This window comes from Pseudoliparis swirei, chromosome 1 (assembly GCF_029220125.1).
Source record: "Pseudoliparis swirei isolate HS2019 ecotype Mariana Trench chromosome 1, NWPU_hadal_v1, whole genome shotgun sequence".
NCBI classification, from domain to species: Eukaryota; Metazoa; Chordata; class Actinopteri; order Perciformes; family Liparidae; genus Pseudoliparis; species Pseudoliparis swirei.
In genome coordinates, this window is record NC_079388.1 from 5,607,269 (window position 1) to 5,632,459 (window position 25,191).

Here is a 25,191-nt window from a genome sequence, read left to right on the forward strand (position 1 = left end):
AATATATATGTATGTATGTTTGCATATATATATATATATATATATATATATATATGCCATTATCTTTGAAGATGATTTTGTTTGTTCTTATAGAATCGTGGTGACAGACACACAGAGTCGAAAATAATCTTTTTAATTTCGAATCATATATTATTACCTCTGCCATATGGGGTTGTGTTTTTTCAGTTCTGGTTCAGTTTGTCAGCACAGTAGGATCATGTGTGTGTGTGTGTGTGTGTGTGTGTGTGCACTGAGTCATCAAAGGATGGTTTCTATAGATGCGGTGGAGTGTCTGCCATTGGTCCACTTGACCATTAAACAAACAACTGTTCCCAGATCAGGTTCCTGAGAGGTGAATCTGTCTTCTAGTTCTTTGTCCACGACAACAATGACTTCAATTAACTTCACATGTAAACATTGCAAACTCATCATTAATGAAAATCAGGCTGGATTCCTTTGTTGTTTAAATGTTGGTGGCGATGAGGTCATCCTTTTAGTTACATGGTGGACCTCAGTGCAAATTGATTGAAGCAAACATAACTGAAGACCACGTGGACCCCTTTTAGAGCCCGTAACGCACAGTCTGTACACATTGTGAGAGGTTAATAAACCAGAGCAGGAGTCTAAACTCTCCAACTGAGTGATACGTCCTACCTCTCCGGTCCCCCTCCGCGCCCTACACGAGGACCGGCAGTATAAAGACCCCTCATGCATGCAGTAAGCAGGTAGTATAACAAAAACACCTGGCGCGCAGATTTCGGGTCGCAGCTCCGCGATAGCTCGAGTCTCCGCCCCCTCTCCGCGTAACCCCGCCCCTTCGACTCCAACAACCCCGCAGGCCATTGCGCCCGCGCGCTGTCAATCACGTCGGCAAAGCCCTCCCCCGAGATAACAAATAGAGCGCATGGCTCCGGAGCTCCCGCACTATTCGCCCGGACTGCATCCGCTCCGCTCCCCCCCAAAAATAAAAAAATAAAATAAAAAAAGCGCTCGCAAGTGCGCGTCTCTGCTGCGGTGCGTCGCGCGCAGGCTGGAGAGAGATGACAAGAGCCCCGCGCGGAACTGGCCAGACACGAACATGGATGTCCGTAAAACGCTCGTGTCGGTGATTTGGATATTACTGCTCAACATTGAGGGAGACTGTCACGCCGAAGAAGGTACGTGTGTGTGAGTGGGTGTGTGTGTGTGTGCGTGTGCTCATGTTGTTATGTGGGTGTCCCGAGCGGAGTCACAGACGGATTGTCCTCGGCGGAGTTTTTGGAAGCAGGTGCATTCTTTCCACCGGCGCGCGCGCGGATATCAGTGCAGTTAAAACCGTGTTTCATGCGCTTTAAACCCAAAGATGCGCACGGAAAGGAGAAGATCTGTGTGTGTGTGTGTGTGCGTGTGTGTTTGTGTGTCTGGTTGTGTGGAGAGACCTCTCGGGAAGAAGACACATTCAGATTGTCAGATTTCGTTTTCTCAGTTGCTTGTTGGACCCTAAAGTAAGAGAGATCATGAGATAAATAAAATAATACACCCAATCATTTATCATGTGCAACATTGCAGATTGCAGAACTAGAGGACCGGATAAGTTGTCTGATGAACCAACACCGTGATGTTAAAGTCAGCTGCCTGCAGGAGATGTGCTCTTCATCAGAAAGAAAGAAATCATCTGTTGTCACAACGACTTCCAATTTCTGCGCTGGGCTTTTCCCCCTTTTCTATATATTTATTTACACATATATAATTTTTTTTTTGTCACGGCATCTCTGTGCAACTGGTTTCTTTTGTCTTTCCCGACTCATTGGCGGTCGCTGGTTCTGTGATGCATCCGGAGGCTGCTGCCTCCCCGCATCCTCCTCTCCGCTCCTCCTCTATCTCTTTATTCCGTTCTTCTCTGAACCCAACAGCCCTCTGAACCGACTTTCTTTATGTCTTCACTGAACAAAGACTCATTAACGCAACAGTAACGCAGGAGGATAGTGCATTCGATTCGCTGAGGTGTGTTTTTAATTGAATTATAATTATTTATTTTTTTCCGAGATGAAATGCTGATGATCCGGATTTGGATTGCTGGCTCGTTTAATTGCCTGTGCACTGAAGTGTGTCCGAGAGCGAGGAGCTGCCACCGTTTATACCTGCAGCCCGGATCACACGTGATACGACACCTCCAGCCGAGATGTTGTGAGTGTGTGGAACTTTGAGTCCGATCCGAACTCAGGAGCTCTGAAGGTCCCGCGTGTCACGTGACGCCCGAGCGGCCGGACGTGAAGCCGCGGACCGGTCATCAGGTCAGAGACATGTGAGGTGGAAAAGAACATATGGCGTCAGACCCCCATGTCTCTCTCTCTCGCTCTCTCTCTCTCGCTCTCTCCCTCTCTCCCTCTCTCTCCCGTTATTATCAAGGTATAGCCAAGTGGATTTTTGTGTGTTATGATGCACACACAAGCGCACATCCTTACAGTACGTATACTCCAGACTAGAATATATACATACATATACATATATATATATATATATATGTATGAATGTATATATATATTATATATATATACATACATATACATATATATATATATATATATATATATATATATATACATATACTCCCATATACTCACATACATGCACGCACACATACAAAAATACATAAATACACATACATACATAATATATACACATACATAGATAAATACACACACACACATACATATACACATACATACACACTTAAATACACACACACACATACATATACACATACATACATACATGTGTATATATCCTTGCGCTCTCACGCGAGACCCCGTGACAATTCGTCTTGCCACTTAAGTCCCCCCCCCCCCCTCTCCATCCCCTCCTCCGTGCGTTGCCGATAGATGAGGTTGCACACATTTCATTGACGCACGCGCTTCCCGTCTCTTTCGCTCCCTGCCGGTGATTTGTATCTCAGCCGGGCGTTGATGCTGGCTTTTGTCTAATTGATGTGTGTGTGTGTGTGTGTGTGTTCAGGTATAGAGTGTGAAACGGGAGCAGTGTGTGAACTAAAGGGAACATGTGCGGAGGTCTTCCCCCTCTCTTTGGGTCTCTCGTGTTATATGACAGTGTCTGTGGCTCCTGGTTCGTATTCCTGGTCCCTTCAGTGGCTTCTGGTCCGTTTTTAAATGGCCTTCGTATCTCCTTTCATTTTCTCCTCGTGTGCCAACAACGTTTCATCCCCGTGAATGCATTCTTTGTCTCGTACTTCTGTCTCTTCCTTTTGTTGCGTTTCCCCCTTTTGTTCTAGACCCTCCTGTCCTCTCATATGTCATCTTCCTCTCTCTCCCCCCCCCCCCCCCCCCCCCCTTGTACGTGCCTCCCGCATCCTGAGCTGACTTTGCAAACGCAAATGCCGCTCGGAGCAGACACACACACACACACACACACACACACAGACACACACACACACACACACACACACACACACACACACACACACACACACACACACACGCACATAGTCAATCCCCCCCCCCCCCCCCTTCAGGCTGCTTTTTCTCATTCCCCCACGCCTCACCGCTAACACACCTTGGCATCTCATCGGGATCTCATTTACTTCCCCCTTCTCCGCCCTCGCCTCCGTGTGTGTGTGTGTGTGTGTGTGTGTGTGCGCCCCTCAATGTAATCGGCCCAGCAGGGTTTCACATGCAATTTCGAACATCTGGAAATCTGACCTTTGGCTTATGAGGTGTAGATGAAATGAAAACTACCTTTTTTTTTTAAACCCCATCCATCAATCTGCAAACTCTTGGTACCGCGGGAGGAGTGTTTGCAGCTTTGCGTGGCTTGAATCTCTATCAACCCGCCAACGTCTACCGTCATTGCGATGGTAGCATCGCTCAGCATGTAGTTTCACTGGACCGTTACATGTTAAATGTTCTGGTTATTTTGCCGTCTATTTAGAAAAATAAACCCTGCCCCAGCGAGATTAAAAAGCCTGTGTTTACCGTTAACTCGAACAAAACAGAATTAAAGAGAATATCCATTATTAAATCCCCACTCCTATATGGTATAATTACTGAATCAGTAATGAGAATGAGTACTAAGCAGCAGTCGGACTAATTTGGGGTTTACCAGCAACTGCCGGATTGGCAGCGTAATAGAGCTCCACCCTCCCAGGCATCAATTGGGACTAATTGTTTGTGATTGATGAGGGCTTTTTTCTGCCACCCCCCACACCCGATGGACTGGTCCATCTTCGTTTTCCAAGGATCTGTTCATACGGGTCTGGATCGGAACCGGCCGCGGCCTCCGCGAGCGTAAAAATGTCAGAATGATTTGTGGAGACGGCGACATCTTCTCGGAGGAGGGTGGAAGGGGGGGGGGGGTATGAGCCTCAGGTGCGTGGGGGGAAATGAATGAATGAAGGAATTAATGACTCAACGGAGAGGGAGGGAGGGAGGGATGGGAGGGAAGAGGAGTCTCATCCGGGAAGAATGATGAGGGAGTGGAATTATTGGAGGGGGGTGAAGGCGTGTGGGAGGCAGCGGGTGTTTCCTCCACACTGGACAGTGAGGAAGTGGCAGATGAGGGTGAATTGCTGACGGACTGCATTTGTCCAGTGGTTTTATTGATGGCTCTACGCTGAAGCCTCTCCAGTGCGGGTGTGTTGGCTCTATGTGTTTCCATCTCAGACTCTTCCAGTCTTTTTATTTCTTTACGATATTCTATTTGACTTTTTGTCTGTTTTGCGACGCATCTTCGACGTGCAGCTCGGAGAAGAGTTTAAATCCGAGCAAACGCAACCGCGTTTCCTGCTCGACGCCTCCGACCCGACTGGTTTTTGTTGCTGTGATGAAGTGAGCGTGAAAAATGAATGAAATGTTTTTGGTTTTATGAGCGGGGGTAATTAAATGATCGCAGCAGCAAAGAGTAATTCGGCATGGGAGAGGAAGCTGGTAATCAAGGTTCAAATCAGCAGAGAGAGAGAGAGAGAGAGGTATATATTCTAGTCTGGAGTACAGGTTACTGTAAGGATGTGCACTTGTGTGTGCAGCATAACACACACAAAGAGAGAGAGAGAGGGGGGGAGAGACTTTGGGTTGAGTGAAACTTCTGATAAGTTATAGATGGAACGGCTAACACCACATGACACTTGAAATAATTGTTACTTCTTAGAGACTTTTGAATCCACTCAACCTGTTCCCATGTAATCATGAAATTAGGGCTGCAGCCAACGGTTGTTTTGGGTTTGCCTCTCGGGGTTCAGCTTCACAACTGGAACCGCCTTAACGTTGGTATCCAGTTCATGTATTCAGCGAGTCAGACCTTTTCTACTCCCGCCGTGTATTATCCTCGAAGCTCAGCTGCATTATCATATATATTACAGAAGACAAGAGTTGCTGTGTAGCCCAAGGTTATAAGAACACGGAGCAACAAAAAAAACCGATCATTTGTTTCCTACTTTATTCGTGATAATGTTTACCGCGACCGCCAGAGACGACCTCGCACGCCGTGAGGTGTCAGGCGACGCGGTTCAGAGAGCAAGACAGTCCAGTTGAGTGTCCAGGTCAGAGCAAACACACGACTTTGACCCAGGAAGCTGCCGTTCGCGTCCTGTGTCAACGGTAGGGTTGGGTGCCGATTGAAAAAAACGATTATTTTGAACTTTTTTGGTGACTCCGCCCTGTCAGCAGGTTGCGATAGCCGATCATTTAACTTTGAAAGCGGAGGCGTGCGTCGTGTGCTTCTGCGTGAGCCCTGCGGAGCACACCAGCGTCAGGCTGAGCGCGACGATGACAAGAGCAGCCGTAACTCAGATTAGTACCGTAACGTTGATTTCAAGTCTTGCATTCATAAAAGTAGGCCAACAAATAATACATTAGCCATTATAACCATGTTTAAGCTAGCTCGTAGCTCCCGCTAGCTCATAGCTCGTAGCTCGTGCTAGCTACGAGCTTTGAGCTACGAGCTTTGAGCTACGAGCTTTGAGCTACGAGCTTTGAGCTACGAGCTACGAGCTTTGAGCTACAAGCTACGAGCTTTGAGCTACGAGCTACGAGCTTTGAGCTACGAGCTTTGAGCTACGAGCTTTGAGCTACGAGCATGACAGTCTGATATCCTTTTTTTGTCAGTGCTCCATCGGAACGGCTTTTCACAGGGAATATGGCCGAAGAGGTTTTTTACGTCGTCATTATCAACCGTCGTTTTGTGTGCTTCTTTTTTTTAAAGTATCGGTTCAGGCACCGGTATCGTTTTAAAAGTACCGGTTTAGCACCGGTATCGGAAAAAACCCAAACGATACCCAACAGCAGAGTTATTTTAACTTGCGTTGACTTAACTTAAGATACGTACAGTACGTAAGTTAACCTATGTCACAAATGTATTTATGTGAACCCAAACCATAATTGCCACCATTTCACCACATGGTTAATACTGCGACTCTAATTTTGTCGACGCTGCACGACCTCCGTGGTCGTATGAATTAAACAACTTGATGGTGATGTGAAAATTAGAGGGTGAAGAAAAAAGTCTTCAAGCCTAAATAATAATGAATAAACCATCAACCGCAGGTGCATTTACAGATGCGCTGGTGCTTTCATGCCGGAGCGTTATGTAACCGTCTCAAGGGACTGTTCTCCAAAAAGTTATACAAAAGGTTATATGCAAAAAAAAAGTAGACATATATATATATATATATACACTACCGTTCAAATGTCTTTATTTTTCAAAGAAAAGCACTGTTTTTTCAATAAAGATAACATTAATCAAAAATACCCACTATACATTGTTAATGTGGTAAATTACTATTCTAGGTGGAAACGTCTGGTTTCTAATGAAATATCTCCATAGGTGTATAGAGACCCATTTCCATCAACTATCACTCCAGTGTTCTAATGGTACATTGTGTTTGCTAATCTCCTTAGAAGACTAATGTCTGATTAGAAAACCCTTGTGCAATTATGTTAGCACAGCTGAAAACAGTTATGCTGGTGATATAAGCTATACAACTGGCCTTCCTTTGAGCTTGAAGTTTGAAGAACAAAATTAATACTTCAAATATTAATCATTATTTCTAACCTTGTCAATGTCTTGACTATATTTTCTATTCAATTTTCAATTCATTTTATAAATAAAAGTGAGTTTTCATGGAAGACACGAAATTGTCTGGATGACCCCAAACTTTTGAACGGTAGTGTATATATATATATATATTCCATTAAATATTTAAAAGGAATGTTTCCTATGACACACCAGCAGCCTCCTGGAGGTGAGACATGTTCTCTCTTGGTTTTTACACGGAGGCCAAAAACCCATTATTCATCGTTGCTGCATTTGTTGGGATACTAATGGTTTGAGGAGTTTCTGTTGGCAAGCCTCTCAGTCCTGAGGTGTCTGAAGTTGATGAATGTCATTGGTGTGTGTGTGTGTGTGTGTGTGTGTGTGTGCTCTGCGCTCTTGGCAGACATTTGTGCTCCGCTCTGTTTTGCATTGAGAGTAAACACTGACTGCATTAATGCGAGGCTCGTTGTGGGCGGGCATGCTGGGAATTGAACTGACAACTCGGCGGAGCTCCGTCGTTCTGCTACCCTCGCACTCGCTGCATTCTCATTCTTCATTTCCTTGGTTTCCGATGGTGAAAGAAAACGGAATCTCCCACTCATTTCGGCTCAAGTTTACGAAAAACAGAGTCACGAGGAACGATTAATAAAGCACGGAAGGAGCCAAAGACGAAGACGAGCTGATGAAGACGCCCCGAAACTCCAATGGCTCTGTTTGGACAATGTGGCTTTCCTGAATCCCTCTTCATTTGTCCTGCTTTTCTTATGCCTTCTCAGTTTTACCGGATCCTAGATCTGTTATTGCACATTTTGAGGCCCCCCCCCCCCCGTGTGATTCCACGTGAGGCTCAATTCTTTATTGCCGCTGTGCAGGTCTGACTCATCGAATTCTTTTGAATCAAGAACCGCCATTGAGGCTTTTGTGAGGGAAATGCTGGGAAAGGAAATGTAACCTATTTTGTGCGTGTGTGTGTGTGTGAAGACAGTGCTCTTCCAGAGGTTAAATGTGTTGCCCTCCCTCTCAGATGTTGGCTTAGAGACCATCAGCCTCAATTGAGCCTGGTTTAGGCGGTCACATGAGACTGCCACGGAGGTGACAGAGGTCCTGGAACAAGGCCACACACACACACACACACACACACCTATGCTTCTATAAAGAGGAACCAACGTTGTGAATACTCTTTTGACGATGTGTGACCTGTTATTGCTGAAACTCTTTTGTGATATAATTTTGCAAGATGTTTGTTTGTCCGCTCGAGAGAATCTTTTAACTTTAACGTCACTATATTGTCGTTTGGTGCCATGCCGTTGTTCCGAAAAAATCTGAAAAATGTGCTGAACATTTTCCTGAGTGTCCGTCGTCCCGAATAACAAAACGGGCCCAAAACACAAAGTCCGTACAACAAAGCGAAGCAGGTGGCTAATTATTATGTGGAATGACATAGCGGTTTTCTTTTTCCCGCCGTGGTGAGGTCATGACCCGCCTCTCTCCGCCGCCGGTCGGCTCACTGATATTTCATCCTCACTGATCTTATTTCTCACGACTAAACCTAACCGACTCAACCATTGCATAATATGCAAAAATGACATCGTTTTGCATATTAAAAACCCTCCATGTGCTTCTTTTTAAAAACATTTTGAAGCAATGGACCTTTGGGAAGATCTGCATTTGTTTGTCAGGCTGTGGGACAAACAGGCTCTCTGGGCCAGTGGGACCTTGTTGGGACTGTGAGGGTTCTGGAATGACGGCCAGTCCATCTTCTCACCGTGGGCCACCAGCTGAACATAAATTATATGTTTTTTCCTGCTCAGTCTTAATTTATGTTTTCCGATAATTCTCCAACTCAATACGTTTGCCGCGGTCTCTGAGAGACGCCGTCTTGGGAACAAGGTCCTCCGACAAGATGTTATTGCCTTCGCATTGAAAATGCGGAAGGTTATGTTTTGATCGCCGTGTATTTATTTATTTATTTGTATGCGTGTTATTCGCAGAACTCAAAAAGTCTTGAACCGAATCGCATGAAATTTGGTGGGATGATTGGTTATTATCCGGGGACCATTTGATTAGATTGTGGGATCGATCGGGTCAAAGGTCAAGGTCATGAAAAGGTCAACATCTTCTTGAATCGCATGCAATTTGGTGGGATGATTGGTTATTATCCGGGGACCATTTGATTAGATTTTGGGATCAATCGGGTCAAAGGTCAAGGTCAAGGTCATGGAAAGGTCAACATCTTCTTTTTACCATAGCACGATACATTTTTGTCCAATAGGCAACTAATGCCAACATGTTCATAATCCAATGCCCAATCTTGTGATTTGCGAAGGTATGCTCCGAGTGCCCATTCTAGTTCCTGCAATGAGTTTCCAGTCGTCCACTTATGTAAAAGCTGTGACGGCTTCTCATCTCACTCTCACACGCTCTCCCAACAGTCTCGCTCTCTTCCCGTCTAACAAACACATGCCTCTACAGCTGAGCTCGGTCCATCCCTCGGCCATTAGCGCCGCCTCCTAATGGGCTTCCCGTGTCCACCGGTCCTCCTCCCGCCACGTCTGACCTGATGACATGTTCAGGAGGACCGGAGAGGTGGAGGAGGAAGCCTGATTAGATGCTGCATCACGCCTCCCCGCTCCACTCTCCACCATCTCCATCCCCAATAGAGACACAGTTGAGATTGTTCGATGAAAGTTTAATTATCTTCTGTCCGTACCGCGAGAGCTTTTTCCCTGTGTTACATAACATTTCATACGTTCTCGAGCACGATTGCATGAACCCTCCGATGGCAACGAAAAAAAGAGTCTCGCTCTTATCGTTGAGACATCCTTCGCTCAGGAATCAAGCTGCCGCATTGGTTTATTTGTTTTCCTCTGCGTGTGCGTGTTGCCTTCGGGTGCCGTCGGCATCTGAAAGTCGAGTGTTGGCTGCCAAAAAGCATCGAATTCAAATGAGAATCTGGCAATTTGGCATCGCATTTCACGATGGACGGTTTGAAAAAGCACCTGAACGCAACACAAGTGTCTGTTCTGCACAGAGCAGCCTGTCGTAGACAGATTTTTTGTTAAAAGAGGACAAATTAGACCAATCTGGATGACCACTGTAACAAGTTCTAGGCTGTCACTTGCAGCCCCCCCCCCCACCCCCAGTTCTGTTTATAGGACTGTGGCAGCTGTGTCTGATTTCCACTGCCACCATAGGATACTCGTGAATGTCCCCATGCACACACCGTATTTTCACCCACAATGCCTCCACCAATGCCCCGGGTCGAACCAGGCTCTGGTGGATCATAGACTGCGTACAGCCCGAATCCACCATTGCCTGGTGTGTACCCCCCTGGATTCTTACCGGAACGCGGTACGTCGGTCCCGGACCGGGGGAGGAGGCTGGAGAGCCGGCAACCCGGATCACCTGGCCCACCTCCATTAATGGACACTCCCTCCGGACGTGCCCGGGCTGCCCGCATCTCCAGCACTCCCGCCCTGGTGCTTGAAAGACCCCCTGTGAGTCAGGAAGAGTACCGGGCCCGGTCGAGGACACCGGCTCGGGGACCCGCGGGAGGGGTGTCGGCCACGGCACCGGCCTTGCCGGGTGCTGCGGATGCAGCTTCCTTCGTTGGCCAGGCAGCGGCCCGCTAGTAGACGGCGGTCGATCGCCCTCCGCCTTCCCCGGGACATGGACCGCCAGGTGGTCCTCCGCCAGGGTGACGGCAGCCTCCATCCCCGTCGGCTGATGGCAGCGGACCCAAGCCGATGTGCGGGCCGGGAGCCCGCCGACAAACTGCTCCAGCACGATTTTCTCCACCACCGCCTGTGCTGCTGCGGAGCCCCCGGGTTGCAGCCACCTGGCTGCCGCATCTGTTAGCCGCTGGCCAAACGCGAACGGCCGGTCCTCGGGCCCCAGCTTGGCCTCCCGGAACCTCCGCCGATGGGCCTCCGGGGACAGACCGAGCCTGTCCATGACCGCTTTTCGTACCTCCGGGTACATCCGCCTAGCTGCCGGGGGTAGCCCCAGTGCCGCCGTCTGCGCCTCTCCAGCCAGAAGAGGCAATAGACGGATCGCCCACTCATCCGCTGGCCAGCCGCACGCCTCCGCTGTCGCCTCGAAGGTCTCCAGGTACGACTGCGCGTCGTCCTCCGCCGTCATCCTCTGTAGGACCACCCCTGTCAGCCTCGACGGCCCCGCCGGTCCCGGAGCTGCCGATGACTGGCCGGTCAGCAACCGCTCCAGTGCCCTCGAGTGTACCTGGGCTTGGTCCTGGAGCCCCCCCAGAAACTGCCTGGTATTTGTCGCCTAAAATTTTGTGAAAACTTGATGTACAGGACTGTCTCAGAAAATTAGAATATTGTGATGAAGTTCTTTATTTTCTGTAAAAATGTCATGCATTCTGGATTCATTACAAATCAACTGAAATATTGCAAGCCTTTTATTCTTTTAATATTGCTGATTATGGCTTACAGCTTAAGAAAACTCAAATATCCTATCTCTAAATATTAGAATATCATGAAAAAGTATACTAGTAGGGTATTAAACAAATCACTTGAATTGTCTAATTAACTCGAAACACCTGCAAGGGTTTCCTGAGCCTTGACAAACACTCAGCTGTTATAAATCTTTTTTTTTACTTGGTCTGAGGAAATAGTAAAATTTTATGAGATAGGATTTTAGAGTTTTCTTAAGCTGTAAGCCATAATCAGCAATATTAAAAGAATAAAAGGCTTGCAATATTTCAGTTGATTTGTAATGAATCCAGAATGCATGACATTTTTGTTTTTTTAATTGCATTACAGAAAATAAAGAACTTTATCACAATATTCAAATTTTTTGAGACAGTCCTGTATACATGAAAAAGTGAGAAGATGTAGTATTTAAACTAACAATAAGAATTCAAAAGCATACAGTATAAATTACAGTTTTTACATTTTTTTATCCGATTAATCGAAAAAATTGTCAACATTTTAATCGATGAGGCTCCAAATAACCATCATTTAAATAATCGATTAATCTGTAGATTTTGTTTTCACTAACCAGCTGATACCCTGCAGCTGAGGCCAATTAGGCCTCTTCCCGACACCTGTTCCCCGAGCCACTCCCCCACAGCTGAGCCTAACCACGCCCCCGTTTGATAATCAATTGGCCTTCTTGTCTTTCCTGTCATTGTCGCAGTACAATAGTAAATTTGTACACTAGCAGTAGAGAATAGGTGGCTACAATCCATTCAGAGCCACAATGTGAGTCGCTCCTTCCCGTCTCGGTAATGAAATGCGTCCGACTGGGCCTCGTGACCCCCCCCCCTCATGCTCAGGAACCCCCATTAATCTCAGGAGGCGTTTGACCTTTCAAACTCATTAACCATAGCGCGCCGCACGCTTTTATTGTTTGCAATTTTGGTTTCGCCTCTCGTGCACAAACAACACGCGCGTACCGGAGGGCTGGGCCAAACTCGGATTCTGCACACAAACACACACACACACACACACACACACATACACACACACATACACAAGCGAGGAGTAGATGCGCCTATGTGTGTTAATGTGCCTGTCCCTGTGTGCCATCTTAGCTCTCTCTCTCTCTCTCTCTCTCCTTGCCTCCCTCACTGTGAGGGTTCGGCCAGTGACCTGTAAAATTGCGCGACCTTTTAATACGCAGCTTCCCCGGTGATGAATAAATACATAAATCGCGCGGCTCCGGCTCAGTCACTTTTATGAACGCCCCCCTCTCTAACCTGCCCCCCCACACACACACACACACACACACACACAAACACTCACACACATCTGCCCCATCCCCACACACACACACAAACGGGGACAAGGACCACAGGGTGTCTTTTTGAAGTGATAGCCCCCTGCGGAGAAGAGTATCCGTAATGAAAGGGTGTTAGCGCCGGGGGCCGAGGGCACGGGAGTGTGAGGCGCGTGAGAGATGGCGAAGGGGGGGGGGCAGGTTTCATACGCCCCACCCGCACAGCATGGGGCCGCCTCCCCCCCTCACTTTATCAGGTGGGTCGGGGAGCGGGGGGGCCTCGGTAGGTGGCCGAGGGTGTAAAAGTGAAAAGGGGGGAAGTTACCATAACAGTGTGGGACCCGCTCCGCTCGGCTTAAGCGGAGCAGGACTGGCGGGGGGGGGGGGGGGGGGGGAGAGGAAACGAAGCCGGAGAATCCCGGGGTGGGGGGTGCTACATATCGATGGCTCGTGAGACGGGGAGGTGAGGGGAAGAACAGATTTTGGGAATATTTGACAAAGTATGCAGGAACCCTGCAGCGTTTCCTTTTTCTTCTTCACATTCTGCGTTTTTCCACATTTTGATTCCACGTAAAACATTCCCGAGTGCACGCGAGTCCACGCGAGACGCCGCGTTGCGTCACGCTGCTCACGGTCAGCCGCTCTGCAGGGTGCTGCTGTTTTAAAACATGAACCTTCTGAAAGCTTCTCCGAGGGCAGGAAGGAGCCCGGAGAAATCAACGGGATCGGATTGTTTCTGTCGACATGTGTGCACGCCGTCCCCGCCGGCCTCACATGTTTGCACTCTTGGCTGCTTGTTATGCATGTTATTAAAGCCACGCTAAGTGCATTTCTGAGCGTGTGTGTGTGTGTGTGTAGGGGGAGAGTTGTTTGTTCCTGTGTGTGTCTGGTTCATGATTGCAATCAGTGTGGGATAGTTGGGCGGAACGTGCTCCTGCGGTTTCTCTGCTCCTCCTTCAGCTCGAAATGCCGCCTTCCCGTTAGCAAGTCAAATTAGTCAATCAGCACACCGCAACAGCCGATTGGGTAAACCGGACCGGACGCCGTCCAGGCCGCTGACCTGGCAACCCGAGCGAGATCAGGCAGCCGAGAGTCAGCCGGAAAACTATCCAACTCCAAGTCCACTCCGTGTGGTCTTCTCGTCCAGCCAATCAGAGAGCTCGGCTAGCGATTAATCCGTCATTCGGAATTTAATATTCACTTGTCGCTTTAAACCGGCGTGACGCGCGACTGCGCCGCATCGAAAGAGGGTCGCGTTGTTACCGGAGCGATGCACTATGAGGTCAGCATGGCAGGTGAGTCCTGGTCGTTTGGCACCAAAAGAGCACACACAGACACACACACACACACACAGACACACACAGACACACACACAGACAGACACAGACACACACACAGACACACAAACAGAGACACACACACTGAGAGACACACACAGAGACACACACACAGACAGACACAGAGACACAGACAGACACACACAGACACACACACAGACACACACAGACACACAGAGACAGACACACACAGACACACACAGACACACACACACACACAGACACACACAGACACACAACGAGAAGGACAAGTCCACCAGTCTTCCCCAGCTGTTGCTCAGCCAGAGTTCTGGAGGTCCATCCTGGCACCAGTGGCGGCTGGTAAATTTTTTTTGCGGGGGGCACAGTTGGGCGACGCGGTTTAAATATCACTCAACAATGAGAAGAAGAGAGGTTTTGAGTAGAATATTGTAAAAAACAAAGCTTCATTTCAAGAACACACCGTGCTCAACACTGTCCAATAACAACTATCAACACACTGTGACTTTGGGCATGAGAGGTTCAGAGCAGCTTTAAGAAACATTGGGTTGGGTTTCAGAGGTTTGCAAAATAAAAGAGTTTCACCCTCACATGAAAGAGGTTCAGAGCAGATGTAACTGATGTGGAACGGGCATGGAAGAAGTCGGCTCAGATGGTGGATTTTCCCAGCACTTATTTATTCTGCAGAAGACAACAGAACACACACATTTGCCTTCTGATTTGTCTCTGCACTTCCACTTCCCTCAGCAATAAAAAAAGACAGGACCACATTAAATCTAAATAATAACAATTCTCATCAAAAACCATGACATGTAACATACAAGGGGAAAACAGAGACCCCTAATGGACAAAATAAATAACTACATGAGCTAGAAAGTGGCTCAATGAAACCGCCACCAAACGTATATTTTGACAGTCTAAATGACACGACAGCTGGACGCCGGGATCGTATTAACATTCCATTGCTGTATGTAACATAAACGGTTAATTTTTATTCAAGAATATAGCCAAAATAGTGCAAAATCGTTTTTCACTCAACTCACCCTCGGCAATATAAAACCATTGTGACGGAAAGACGGACTCAGGAGCAGGAAGTGCAACAGATGGAAAGCAATTTCCGCAGGAAACAGATTTTTTAAAATAACGCTAAATAAAAATAGCTCATTAAAATAAAATTCACAAACACTCAATAATATCGTTGAACAACAAACAAAAATAAAATACAATACATTGAAAACAAGAAATGACAGAGTGCATTTCTAACTGTTTGATAGAGTAGACCCACTATATGTAAAGAAAAGTAGCCTCCTCTCTTTAAAGTGGTCAAACTTCTCAATAACTCTGGTTAAAGTCAATCATGTCTGTAACCAGCCTGTTTCCATTATTCTGGAGGGAATGTGTCTGTTTTTCAGAACTTCTTCGTTGTGTTTTCGATGCCAGTTCGGTCTGCAAACAGGGTTAGCTTCATGCTGTTAGCGAGTTAGCTCCATATTCTTAGCTAGATAACTGCGGCAAGATTTGTGCTTTACACTTGTCTGAAGCTCTGTAGATCCCTCACCCCGTTGTAGTCCAGAGAGTTTCCGTCCCAGGACTTTGGAAAACAGACAGGGGAAACAAAAAACGAATTACTCATGGAGCATTCAGCTAATCAGCTCCGGTTAGCATATAGGCTTGAGGAGCACCTCCGGGTGTACGTCCTCCCGCGGTCAGCGCTTTGCTGCAGAATTTTTAAATCCGGATGTTTGGGTCCCAACTCTTTCAGCCTCTTCTTGTCAATATCTGACCGTCGATTGAAAGGTGTTTGGTGTAGAGATACCAGAGTTTTCAGTCGCCGACGCCATACTAACATAAAGCTTCTGCTAGCTATGTTGCTCGCGTACCTCCGTGGAGCTCTGGGCAGCAGGGTTGCCAGGTCTGTGTGACACAACCAGCCCAAAAACCAGCCCAATATCAGAACTCAAAATATGCCCGTGCCAAACCATATACACTGCTTTTAAAGTTCAACAGCATTGCTATCATTGCCAAATGTATTGTAATATCTACAAAGTAACAACATATGTTTAGTTTGCCAGCATTAAAAGCAGTTTTCCCGAAACAGTTATTTCACCTAGGTCCTAAAATGGCCTTGTGTAATTAGATACAGTATATTATCATAAATAAAATGTGTGTACGTGCTGATCTGGAGTCAGTTTGGTAGGATTTGGGTATGAATAAATTATTTCATTTAAAATATGGATTTTTATTTAAAGATATTCATGTAATTTGCATGCAAAATAGGTCTACCCCAACCAAGGACACAAAATTCAACCCGCGCAACACTTCAAAAGTGGCCCGATTCCGCAGGAAAACCGCGGACCTGGCAACACTGCTCTATGGGCTGAGGGAACATACGGGTCTCTGATCTGCCGAATAATCCAATCGCGTGCACATTTGTGCGCCCAAGATTCAGTTTCATCCGCCAATGTGAAGCCGGTCATTGCCAAAACGACTGAAATGTTGTATCGATGCCGTACACACACGTTAGAACAGCGCCTCGAAAAAGGGGAGGGGCTTCTCTCCGTGATAATGGCGATATATTATATTTTTCACATTAACTTAAGTGGTTGTTGACAGGGGCTTACGGTCTCCCACACACATTTAGCGCGTCAACACGGTATATTTACTATTTAAATGATTTGGCATATAATGTTTTTTGACAGAATAAAAAAAAATTTTTTCTTCTTTTTTTTAATCTCCAAATTTTAAGAGGGGCGGCGCCCTAGCGCCCCCTATGGACGAACCGCCACTGCCTGGCACCGTCCAGCCGCCTGCAGCCCGGCGTCCTCTCACCGGGTCGCTCTACATTGGGGCGCCGTTGAGCTTGTTTCATGGAAACTAATGTCCACATACATACATATACATATTGTAAACGTCAATAATGAACATGAAACAAAGGTAGCTCTGCGAGCTCACCTGGTACGGCGCGTACACCTTTGATGTTTATTCCTCACCTCTCTCCCTGTCAAATAAAGCAGAAATGGCCCCAAAAAACAAGCAAAGAAAAACCTTTCATCCTTTCCCTCTCACCTGTGATCCATGCGGTCTGGGCCACGACGTCACGACACACGATGTGCAGGACCTGCGATGTGGCGTGGAGCTGTTGATTACACACACGACCACCGCAGAAGAGAATATTACATGTTTGGGGCTCAAACATGAGGCGCAATCGTGAGAACAATCAAATGAAATATTATTTTCCTCTGCAGCTTAAAAGTTAGAGAAATAGTATAAATCTCTCCGGTAGCTAGACACCAGCTACGCTTGTCACGTGTGTGTTCCTGTTTGTGTGTGTTTGTGTGTTTGTGTGCGTATTGTTGCCGTAATTAGTTTCCCTCTCGTGTTTACCACGTCAGCCGTAGGAGGCCGCGGCGTCTTGGCGCCGTTTCCCGCGGGCTCGGGTTGTGTAGACACGCCTCCCATGGGCGAAGTGATTGGAACGGGGTTACCGAGGGTTATTATGAGGCCTACGGTGGCGCATGCAATCCCCCCGCCTCTCCGCGGGTTGCGTGTTGTTGTTGTTGTTCATATATTTGCTTAATCCTCCAGCTTTTGCACTTGAATCTGCCCGTGAACACTCATGTTTATGTCCTCATGCTTTCCAAAGGGGGATGACGCGGTCCGTGTGGTCATTAATGTCGATATGCAGCGTGTGATGCCGCCGTGTGCAGCCATGTCCGCATGCGGTGATGCAACGCCGGACCTTTCTGTCTCTCTCTCTCTCTCGAACTGCTCTTTCCCTCCCTCCCTCCCTCCCTCCCTCCTTCCTCTCATGCTCGTTCCTCCTTCTCGTACTCCATCGAACTCGCTCACACAATTGAACTTGGCAGTGTTTCAGGGATTGAGTGGCTTGAGTTAATGGCGAATTACCTGCCTCTCAGAAGTCTTGTGTGTGTGTGTGTGTGTGTGTGTCTGGATGTAAAGTAATGGACTTTGCTGGAAGGTCATTTGAAGGAGCCTGTCACTAAATCACTAAATGCCACTAAAGCACTCAATGAAGCCCATTCATCGGTTGGGATCGTGTGGATTTGCATGTGAATGTGAATGGGTAACCAGTTGGCGCGACGTCATTGTTTTTTTCACCGCGCTGAGGAATTTTTCTCCGACAGAGAAATACTCCGACCTCCACACACGGCGGTTCAAATGTTTCTACAGTCGAGCTGTGCGTTATTCGTGTCCTCGTGGGACCGCAGGGTCCATTTCTTTGATGTAGTCGATGCGCTCCGATGTGAAATTATGATAAAGAGTCACAGACCACGTGAATATTTTTCTGTTTTGAATCTTGAAATAAGATCCAAAATATAACAACACCCCCCCACTGTCACGACTTCTCCACCTTCTGCCTGATGAACTCTCCTGTCATTCCGGATCCTGTCCTCCTCACCTGATTGTCTCATTCCCTTCACCTGGTCCTCACGCCCTCCTCTGATTGTCTCATTCCCTTCACCTGGTCCTCACACCCTCCTCACCTGATTGTCTCATTCCCTTCACCTGGTCCTCACGCCCTCCTCCTCTGATTGTCTCATTCCCTTCACCTGGTCCTCACGCCCTCCTCACCTGATTGTCTCATTCCCTTCACCTGGTCCTCACGCCCTCTTCACCTGCAGCCCATCCCCTCATTAACTCCCTCATTTCCACTCGTCCTGTGCCAGATTGTCATTTCCAAGCTCTACAGTATATTCAAGATACTTTTACATTACATGTCATGTCATGTCATTTAGCTGACGCTTTTATCCAAAGTGACTTACAATCCTGTTACATTCATACACCACAGCTACAGGGAGCAGCTCAGGGTTAAGTGTCTCGCTCAAGGACACATCGACTAGGGCGGGGATTGAACCTCCAACCCCCTGATTGAAAGACGGACCTGCTACCCACAGACGCCCGAGATACTACTTATGATCTGCCTGTTCCGACCTTGTTGACCCGACTTAAGAGTTTTGCCCGCCCCCTTTGAGTGTGCTGCCCTATTGGACGGACCGCCCGGTTTGGACCCTTCCTGAATTAACAAGTAAAGATCCTCCTTCCTGTTTCCGAGACGTGCTTCTGGGTTCAAGTACCTTCACACACACATACACACACACACACACACACACACACACACACACACACACACACACACACACACACACACACACACACACACACACACACACACACACACACACACACACACACACCCTGTTTCCAGCTATATTCTGCTAAGTCCTGAGTTTTTTCTCCGATACTTAAAAAAAAAAGCATTTCTTCTTGTCTTTTTCTTGCGTTCTGTCTCTCTTCCAGCTCTTGGACTGAATGCCCAACAGCTGAGAATCAAAGTTAATAATGAATATCTTAGTTGAAGTTACTTATCATTATTAAACTACACTTCTCCACTTCTTCTCATATTATATTTTCCACATTGTGTGTCGAGGATGCACAATTTGTTTCAGTTGTTGCCACATCTATATTTATATATATATGTATATATGTATATATATATGTATATGTATATATATATGGGGGAATCGAGGCAGAATTAACAGCCAAGATCACAGAAGAACTTTGTGCTCTTCAAACTATTTAATGATATGAATTATGAAGACAGGCATAGCAGATAGGAAGCGAGGCGAGGAGAGAGCCTCCCACGTTGAGCCTCAGATCTGGATCCCCCGAAACTAAACCCCACCGTGGCGGGCGAGCCTAGCGCAGCTTATTGAAAGGGAAACACTGGACCGGTCATAGAAAATAAGAACAGTGAGGTTTCCACCCGCAATGTGACGACTCACAGCGATGAAGCCCTGATGGATGCACCCAGAGGCTGACAGAAGTGACATGACCTCATTCCCAGTATGTGATATGCTTACAGACACACACACACACACACACACACACACACACACACACACACACACACACACACAGCATGAGGGCAAAGCTTGCTTTTAGCCGACCCACCTCCTCCTGAGAATTAAAGCTGATGAAAAATTCAGCTCAGTTAGTCAAGGAGCGGCTCAAAAAAGGAAAAAAAGGCTGCTCTCCTTTCCTGCTTCCTCTCTCCTTCCCCGTCCTTTCCTCCCCTGGCTCTCTTGTCACACCTGCTGCCCTTTTTCCCCTGAAAGCCTCCCCGCCGCCCGCCGCACCGTACGGCGAGCGCCGTCGACTCGGACCGCGTGATGGCTCGGGCGCCGGGGGCAACGCGTTTTGAGGTCGACGCTCGCCCCGCCCCGCTTGGCTCGAACCGCCGGCCTTCTGCTCGCGGTCACCACGGCGACCACGTGACTGCAGCGTGACTTGGATCAGGGTTTGGAGTCACGCGGCGAGCCGATGGCTTAGTAACAATTAGTGGCGCCGAGCGGAGACTTATGGGGCGGCTTTTAATTCATCACGCTTTATGAAAAGCCGTGTGTCTCGTGGCCCGGCGGCTTTACGCCTTAAATGAAGTATTTGTATTTGTTATCGTCACGTTCCCCCAATTTTTTAAAATTTATTTATCACAATTCTCATTATGTTTGACGCCGATCAAAAGGTCCGTTTGGAATTGCCAGCAGACGAGGGCAAAGAAGGAAAGGCTTGAGACGCAGCGCTGAGAGGACGCCCCCCCCCCCGTCTCCCTCTTGTCTCTCTCTCTCTCTCTCTCTCATTTCAAACTCGACAAACAAACAATCACACACAAGCGCACACACTCGCTCCCCATCCCAACGCCCTATGAGAGCAGCGGCGGCCCTTGGCTTATCTCGCAGGTGGAATCTGGGAGGAGGGAAGTGTCGCATTTGCATTTTAATTTGCCCTCAATCAGCCATTGTGTTTGGCGCCGCGGATGAAATTGCCCGCTGTTTGCTCCTCGTCCCTATTTATAGGAGCGCGGCGGCGGCGGCGAGAGGCGGGCCCCCAAATTCAAATCTGCTTTGCCATCAGCAGAGTCTATGGAGACGAGGCCCCCTCCTCTCACCGTCTTCCTCCGTCACTCTGTGTGTCTCTGTGTGTCCATCCTCCGCCACCGTCTCTTCATTTTTTACTCCATCATTCTCTTTTTTTATATATTTATTTCTCCCCCGCCCCCCCGACACACACACAGATTTCATTAGCGATGCCGCGCCGCCCACCGGTCATGGAATCGCGACCCCGCTCTGACCTCATTATCTCAACCCTCTGTCATCCAATCCCCCCCCCACCCACCTCGATACATCCAGCCCTCCACCCATCCGTTGTTTCCGCTCTAGTCGTCTATAACGTGGCCATAAGCTGTCGGAAGGCCCTCCTTCACGCTGACACAGCACACCAGAGCAAGTTCAACCCCATACTGACCTCTGATACGGGTGTGTGTGTGTGTGTGTGTGCGCAGTTATTGGGGCTAAAGTGTGTGTTCCTATAGGTTATTGAATACACTCCAACCGAACATCACGTTTAAAAAGAGCGGTCCGACCGAGTGAAGCGTGTTGGTCGAATGCTCTGGGCGTCTGTCTTCGTCGGTTCTTCTTTTAAATCTCAGACGGGACGTTTCCCAGGAAACGAGCGAAGGTGTCCTGGTTGTACGGCGAGGCGTACGCACATTTCATCAAGTCCCCCCCAGGGGACGTGACCTTCTTGAGTTCTGCACCGGCGGATGTTTTTGTTTCGTACAAGGTGTCAAGAAGGACGTTAGAGGTCAAGACGGACGACCTTCAGCCTTTAACCAGGATCAGCAGGTTGTCTGCAGGGCAGGAAGCTTTCCGTGTGAAAGGGCAGTGTGTGTGTGTGGGGTCATTTATGAAAGTGTGTGTGTGTGTGTGGGGGGGGGGGTCATTTAGGAAAGTGTGTGTGTGTGTGTGTGTGGGGGGTCATTTAGGAAAGTGTGTGTGTGTGTGTGTGTGGGGGGTCATTTAGGAAAGTGTGTGGAAAGTGTGTGTTTGTGGGGGGTGCATTTATGGAAGTGTGTATGTGTGGGGGGGGTAATGTATGGAAGTGTGTGTGCGGGGGGGGGTCATTTATGAAAGTGTGTGTGTGTGTGGGGTAATGTATGGAAGTGTGTGTGTGTGTGGGGTAATGTATGGAGTGTGTGTGTGTGTGGGGGGGGGGGGGTCATTTATGGAAGTGTGTGTATGGGGGGGGGGGTAGTGTATGGAAGTGTGTGTGTGTGTGTGTGGGGTCATTAATGGAAGTGTGTGTGGGGTCATTTATGGAAGTGTGTGTGTGTGTGATTACATTTTTTGTGATGATGTTATCCGAAATGTTTAAAAAAAATGTTGAGAGAAATCCGTCGTTTTATTCAAAGGAGGGGTGCGTTTCATTCGGTCACCTGTTAGGCCTCATGTCCCTCAGCGCTCGTTTCATCCGGTTACAGGGAACATGTTCTGGGAGACCACTTTTAGATCTCAGCCCCTTTCAGCGCTCCACTTCCCCCAGATGAAGGATCGGAGTCATCACACGTAATCGGAGGAACGGGCCGAGAGAAACACCGATTACCACCGTGAAGACGGCTTCACGGCGAATTCACCGGCTTCAGAGGAAAAAATCTAAAGGACTCCCGACAGAAGAGTGCTGAACGAATCCCAACAGAAGATGACCGCAAAGACGGAAAAGAACATGACATGGTGTGAGTTCAGGGTTTTAGGAGCTTACTCTTTATCACATCTGGATTGTTATGGTAAATATGCCGGTTGATGAGCTGGTAGACGACTACATCTTTTAACTTTTTGTTTTTTACGTGTGTAATTGTAAAATACACTAACACACTCGACTCTCACGTTTCTCTAAAGAAGTTGACCTGTTAAAAATAAAAAAAGGCATTAAATGAAACCTGCCGTGGGTTATGAGTTTCCGTATTCCTCTCGGAGTATCACATCGTGAAAAAACTAAACCGCCTCGACGTTTCGTAAAACTGTCTAATTAGTCAGCGCTAATTACCAAAATGCTGTTATTGAGGTAACGCTGTGTTTATTAACGGCGTGATTAGCAAGCGCTGAGTCGTCATTTTCACCATCTATAATTACCGGAAGCCCCGTCTGCAGATTACCATCACTCGACACGCTGCCTCTCTTGCTCACGACGCGTCTGTCCCGAGGATATGCTATCGGCTAGCCCCCCCCTCCACACACACAAACACACACACACACAGACACACACACAAGTTTGTTTACAAATGTGTGTTGGTGGTGGTGTGTGTGTGTGTGTGTGTGTGTGTGTGTTTGCAGTTATCCGTGTGCGCTTTATGCATTCTGCCCTCTTGGGTTCTTGTTTACCCGAGGGAGGGGGGGGGGGGGGCAGAGCTCTTTGTCTCATTAGAGCAGCTCTTTGATCTCATTCATGACTGACCGGCTGCCGTTTGGCACGATCTGGTATTCTAACCGCTGCATCATTTATTTATGCCCTCGGCTCGGTAATTAATAACCATGATTTCCCAAGGAGTCCTCCTTGGTGTGTGTGTGTGTGTGTGTGTGTGTGTGTGTGTGTGTGTGTGTGTGTGTGTGTGTATTTATGTGCTTATCAAGACCGGATCACTTGCCAGCGGCTCTTCTTCCTCTTCCGTTCTTCTTCTTCTTTTACTACTTTTTCTTCCTCTTCTACTTTTTTTTAGTTCTCTTTCTTTCTTCTTCTTCTACTTTGTCTTCTTCTTTTTCTCTTTCTTCTTTTACTTTTTCTTCCTCTTCTACTTTCTTTTCGTCTTCTTCTTTTACCTTCTTTAGTTATTTCTTTCTTCTTCTTCTACTTCTTCTTCTTCTTCTTTTTCTTTTACTACTTTTTCTTCCTCTTCTACTTTCTTTTCTTCTTTTACTTTTTTTTGCTCTTTCTTTCTTTCTTCTTCTTCTACTTTGTCTTCTTCTTCTTCCACCTCCTCCTTGCCGCTCTGCTTCAGGTCCCTCCTCCTCCTCCTCCTCCTCCTCCTCGGTGTCGCAGCAGGTCTCTCGTGGAGCAGCCGGCTCGATTTGGCTGATGAGCTCCGGTCTGATATGAGTCTCATGTATGCAGCTGCACCGGCGGATCGTTGACGGGGTCGTCTCTGAAAGGACGCTCACCCCGGTTGTAGCACAACGCTCTCCTGACGATTTCATCCCTTTTTTCCCCGTGAAGGGTCATTTGGGAGTTTTCCCTGATCCGATGTGAGGTCAAAGGTCAGGGGTGTCTATGTGTACAGACTGTAAAGCCCTCTGAGGCACATTTGTAATTTGTGAGAATGGGCTGTACAAAATAAACTGAATTGAATTGAATTCACTCGGAGGACGTTCCTCGCCCCCTTTTGAACAGGTGAGCTCAACTTCCTGTTCTTTGGCACTTTTATGTGTCGGGGTGCGTCGTCTCTCCTCAACCCTGGGGTCGTCATCCGGGGGGCCGAACGGTTCAGGAGCTTCTTTTCGAGTGTTTTCTGCTCCTATGTCGTTGCCTTCTTGAACCGGCTTCTAATCTTCTGGTCACATGGCGTCTGTTGCTTCTGTCCATCCTGGAGAGGGATCCTCCTCTGTTGCTCTCCTGAAGAGCTCTTCCCTTTTATTTCCTTGGAGTTTTTCCTGATCCGATGTGAGGTCAAAGGTCAGGGATGTCGTAAAGCCCGCGGAGACAAATACACATTTTTGTGATATTGGGCTGTATAAAACAAACTGAATTGAATTAATCAGACACCTCTGTTGTTTAAGGTTTGAGATACGAGGTGACCATCAGGCAGGAGGCATCGCGGGAGAAGCCGGACCAAGAAGATCGGCCTTTGAGGCAGGAGGCACAAAGGAGGAGGCAGGGCCGTTGGGAAGGAGGCCAGGTCCAGGCCATGGGCTGGATGCAGGAAGCAGGGGCAAGGAGGCAGGAAAGGAGGCAGTTTACGCGGTTCGCCAGTTCGAGTGGCGTTGAGGGGAAAACGGGAAGCGAACATTATCCCGGACCGATGACTGAGCGATAGCGATCCAGCCGTCCGCCCCAGACATTGAGGCTCTGCAGCTGCGTCACACAGTTGTGTCCTCTGCAGTTCCCACCGCGGCCTCCAGGGCGCAGACCAACACGCCGTCCTCTCAATCCCTGTTGGCCGCCGCTCCTCCTCCTCCGGCGTGTCGGGGGCCATCTATACCGGCGTCGTGTCCAAGTGGACAGGCGGCCTGTTTTTCTGGCCAATTGACTGCTATGACCGAGC

The 25,191-nt window shown here is 47.9% G+C and overlaps 1 protein-coding gene across 2 annotated transcripts in view; it reads left to right on the forward strand.

Moving 5' to 3' along the window:
* Window positions 1–1,058: 1,058 nt before the first annotated feature.
* LOC130198423 (ephrin type-A receptor 7) overlaps window positions 1,059–25,191 on the forward strand; it is a 188,588-nt gene continuing 164,455 nt past the window's right edge. For both annotated transcript variants that reach the window (XM_056421616.1, XM_056421684.1), the window contains exon 1: window positions 1,059–1,157. In XM_056421616.1, the coding sequence (XP_056277591.1) occupies window positions 1,079–1,157 (79 nt within the window). In that variant the 5' untranslated portion in view covers window positions 1,059–1,078. The remainder of the gene's footprint in view (window positions 1,158–25,191) is intronic.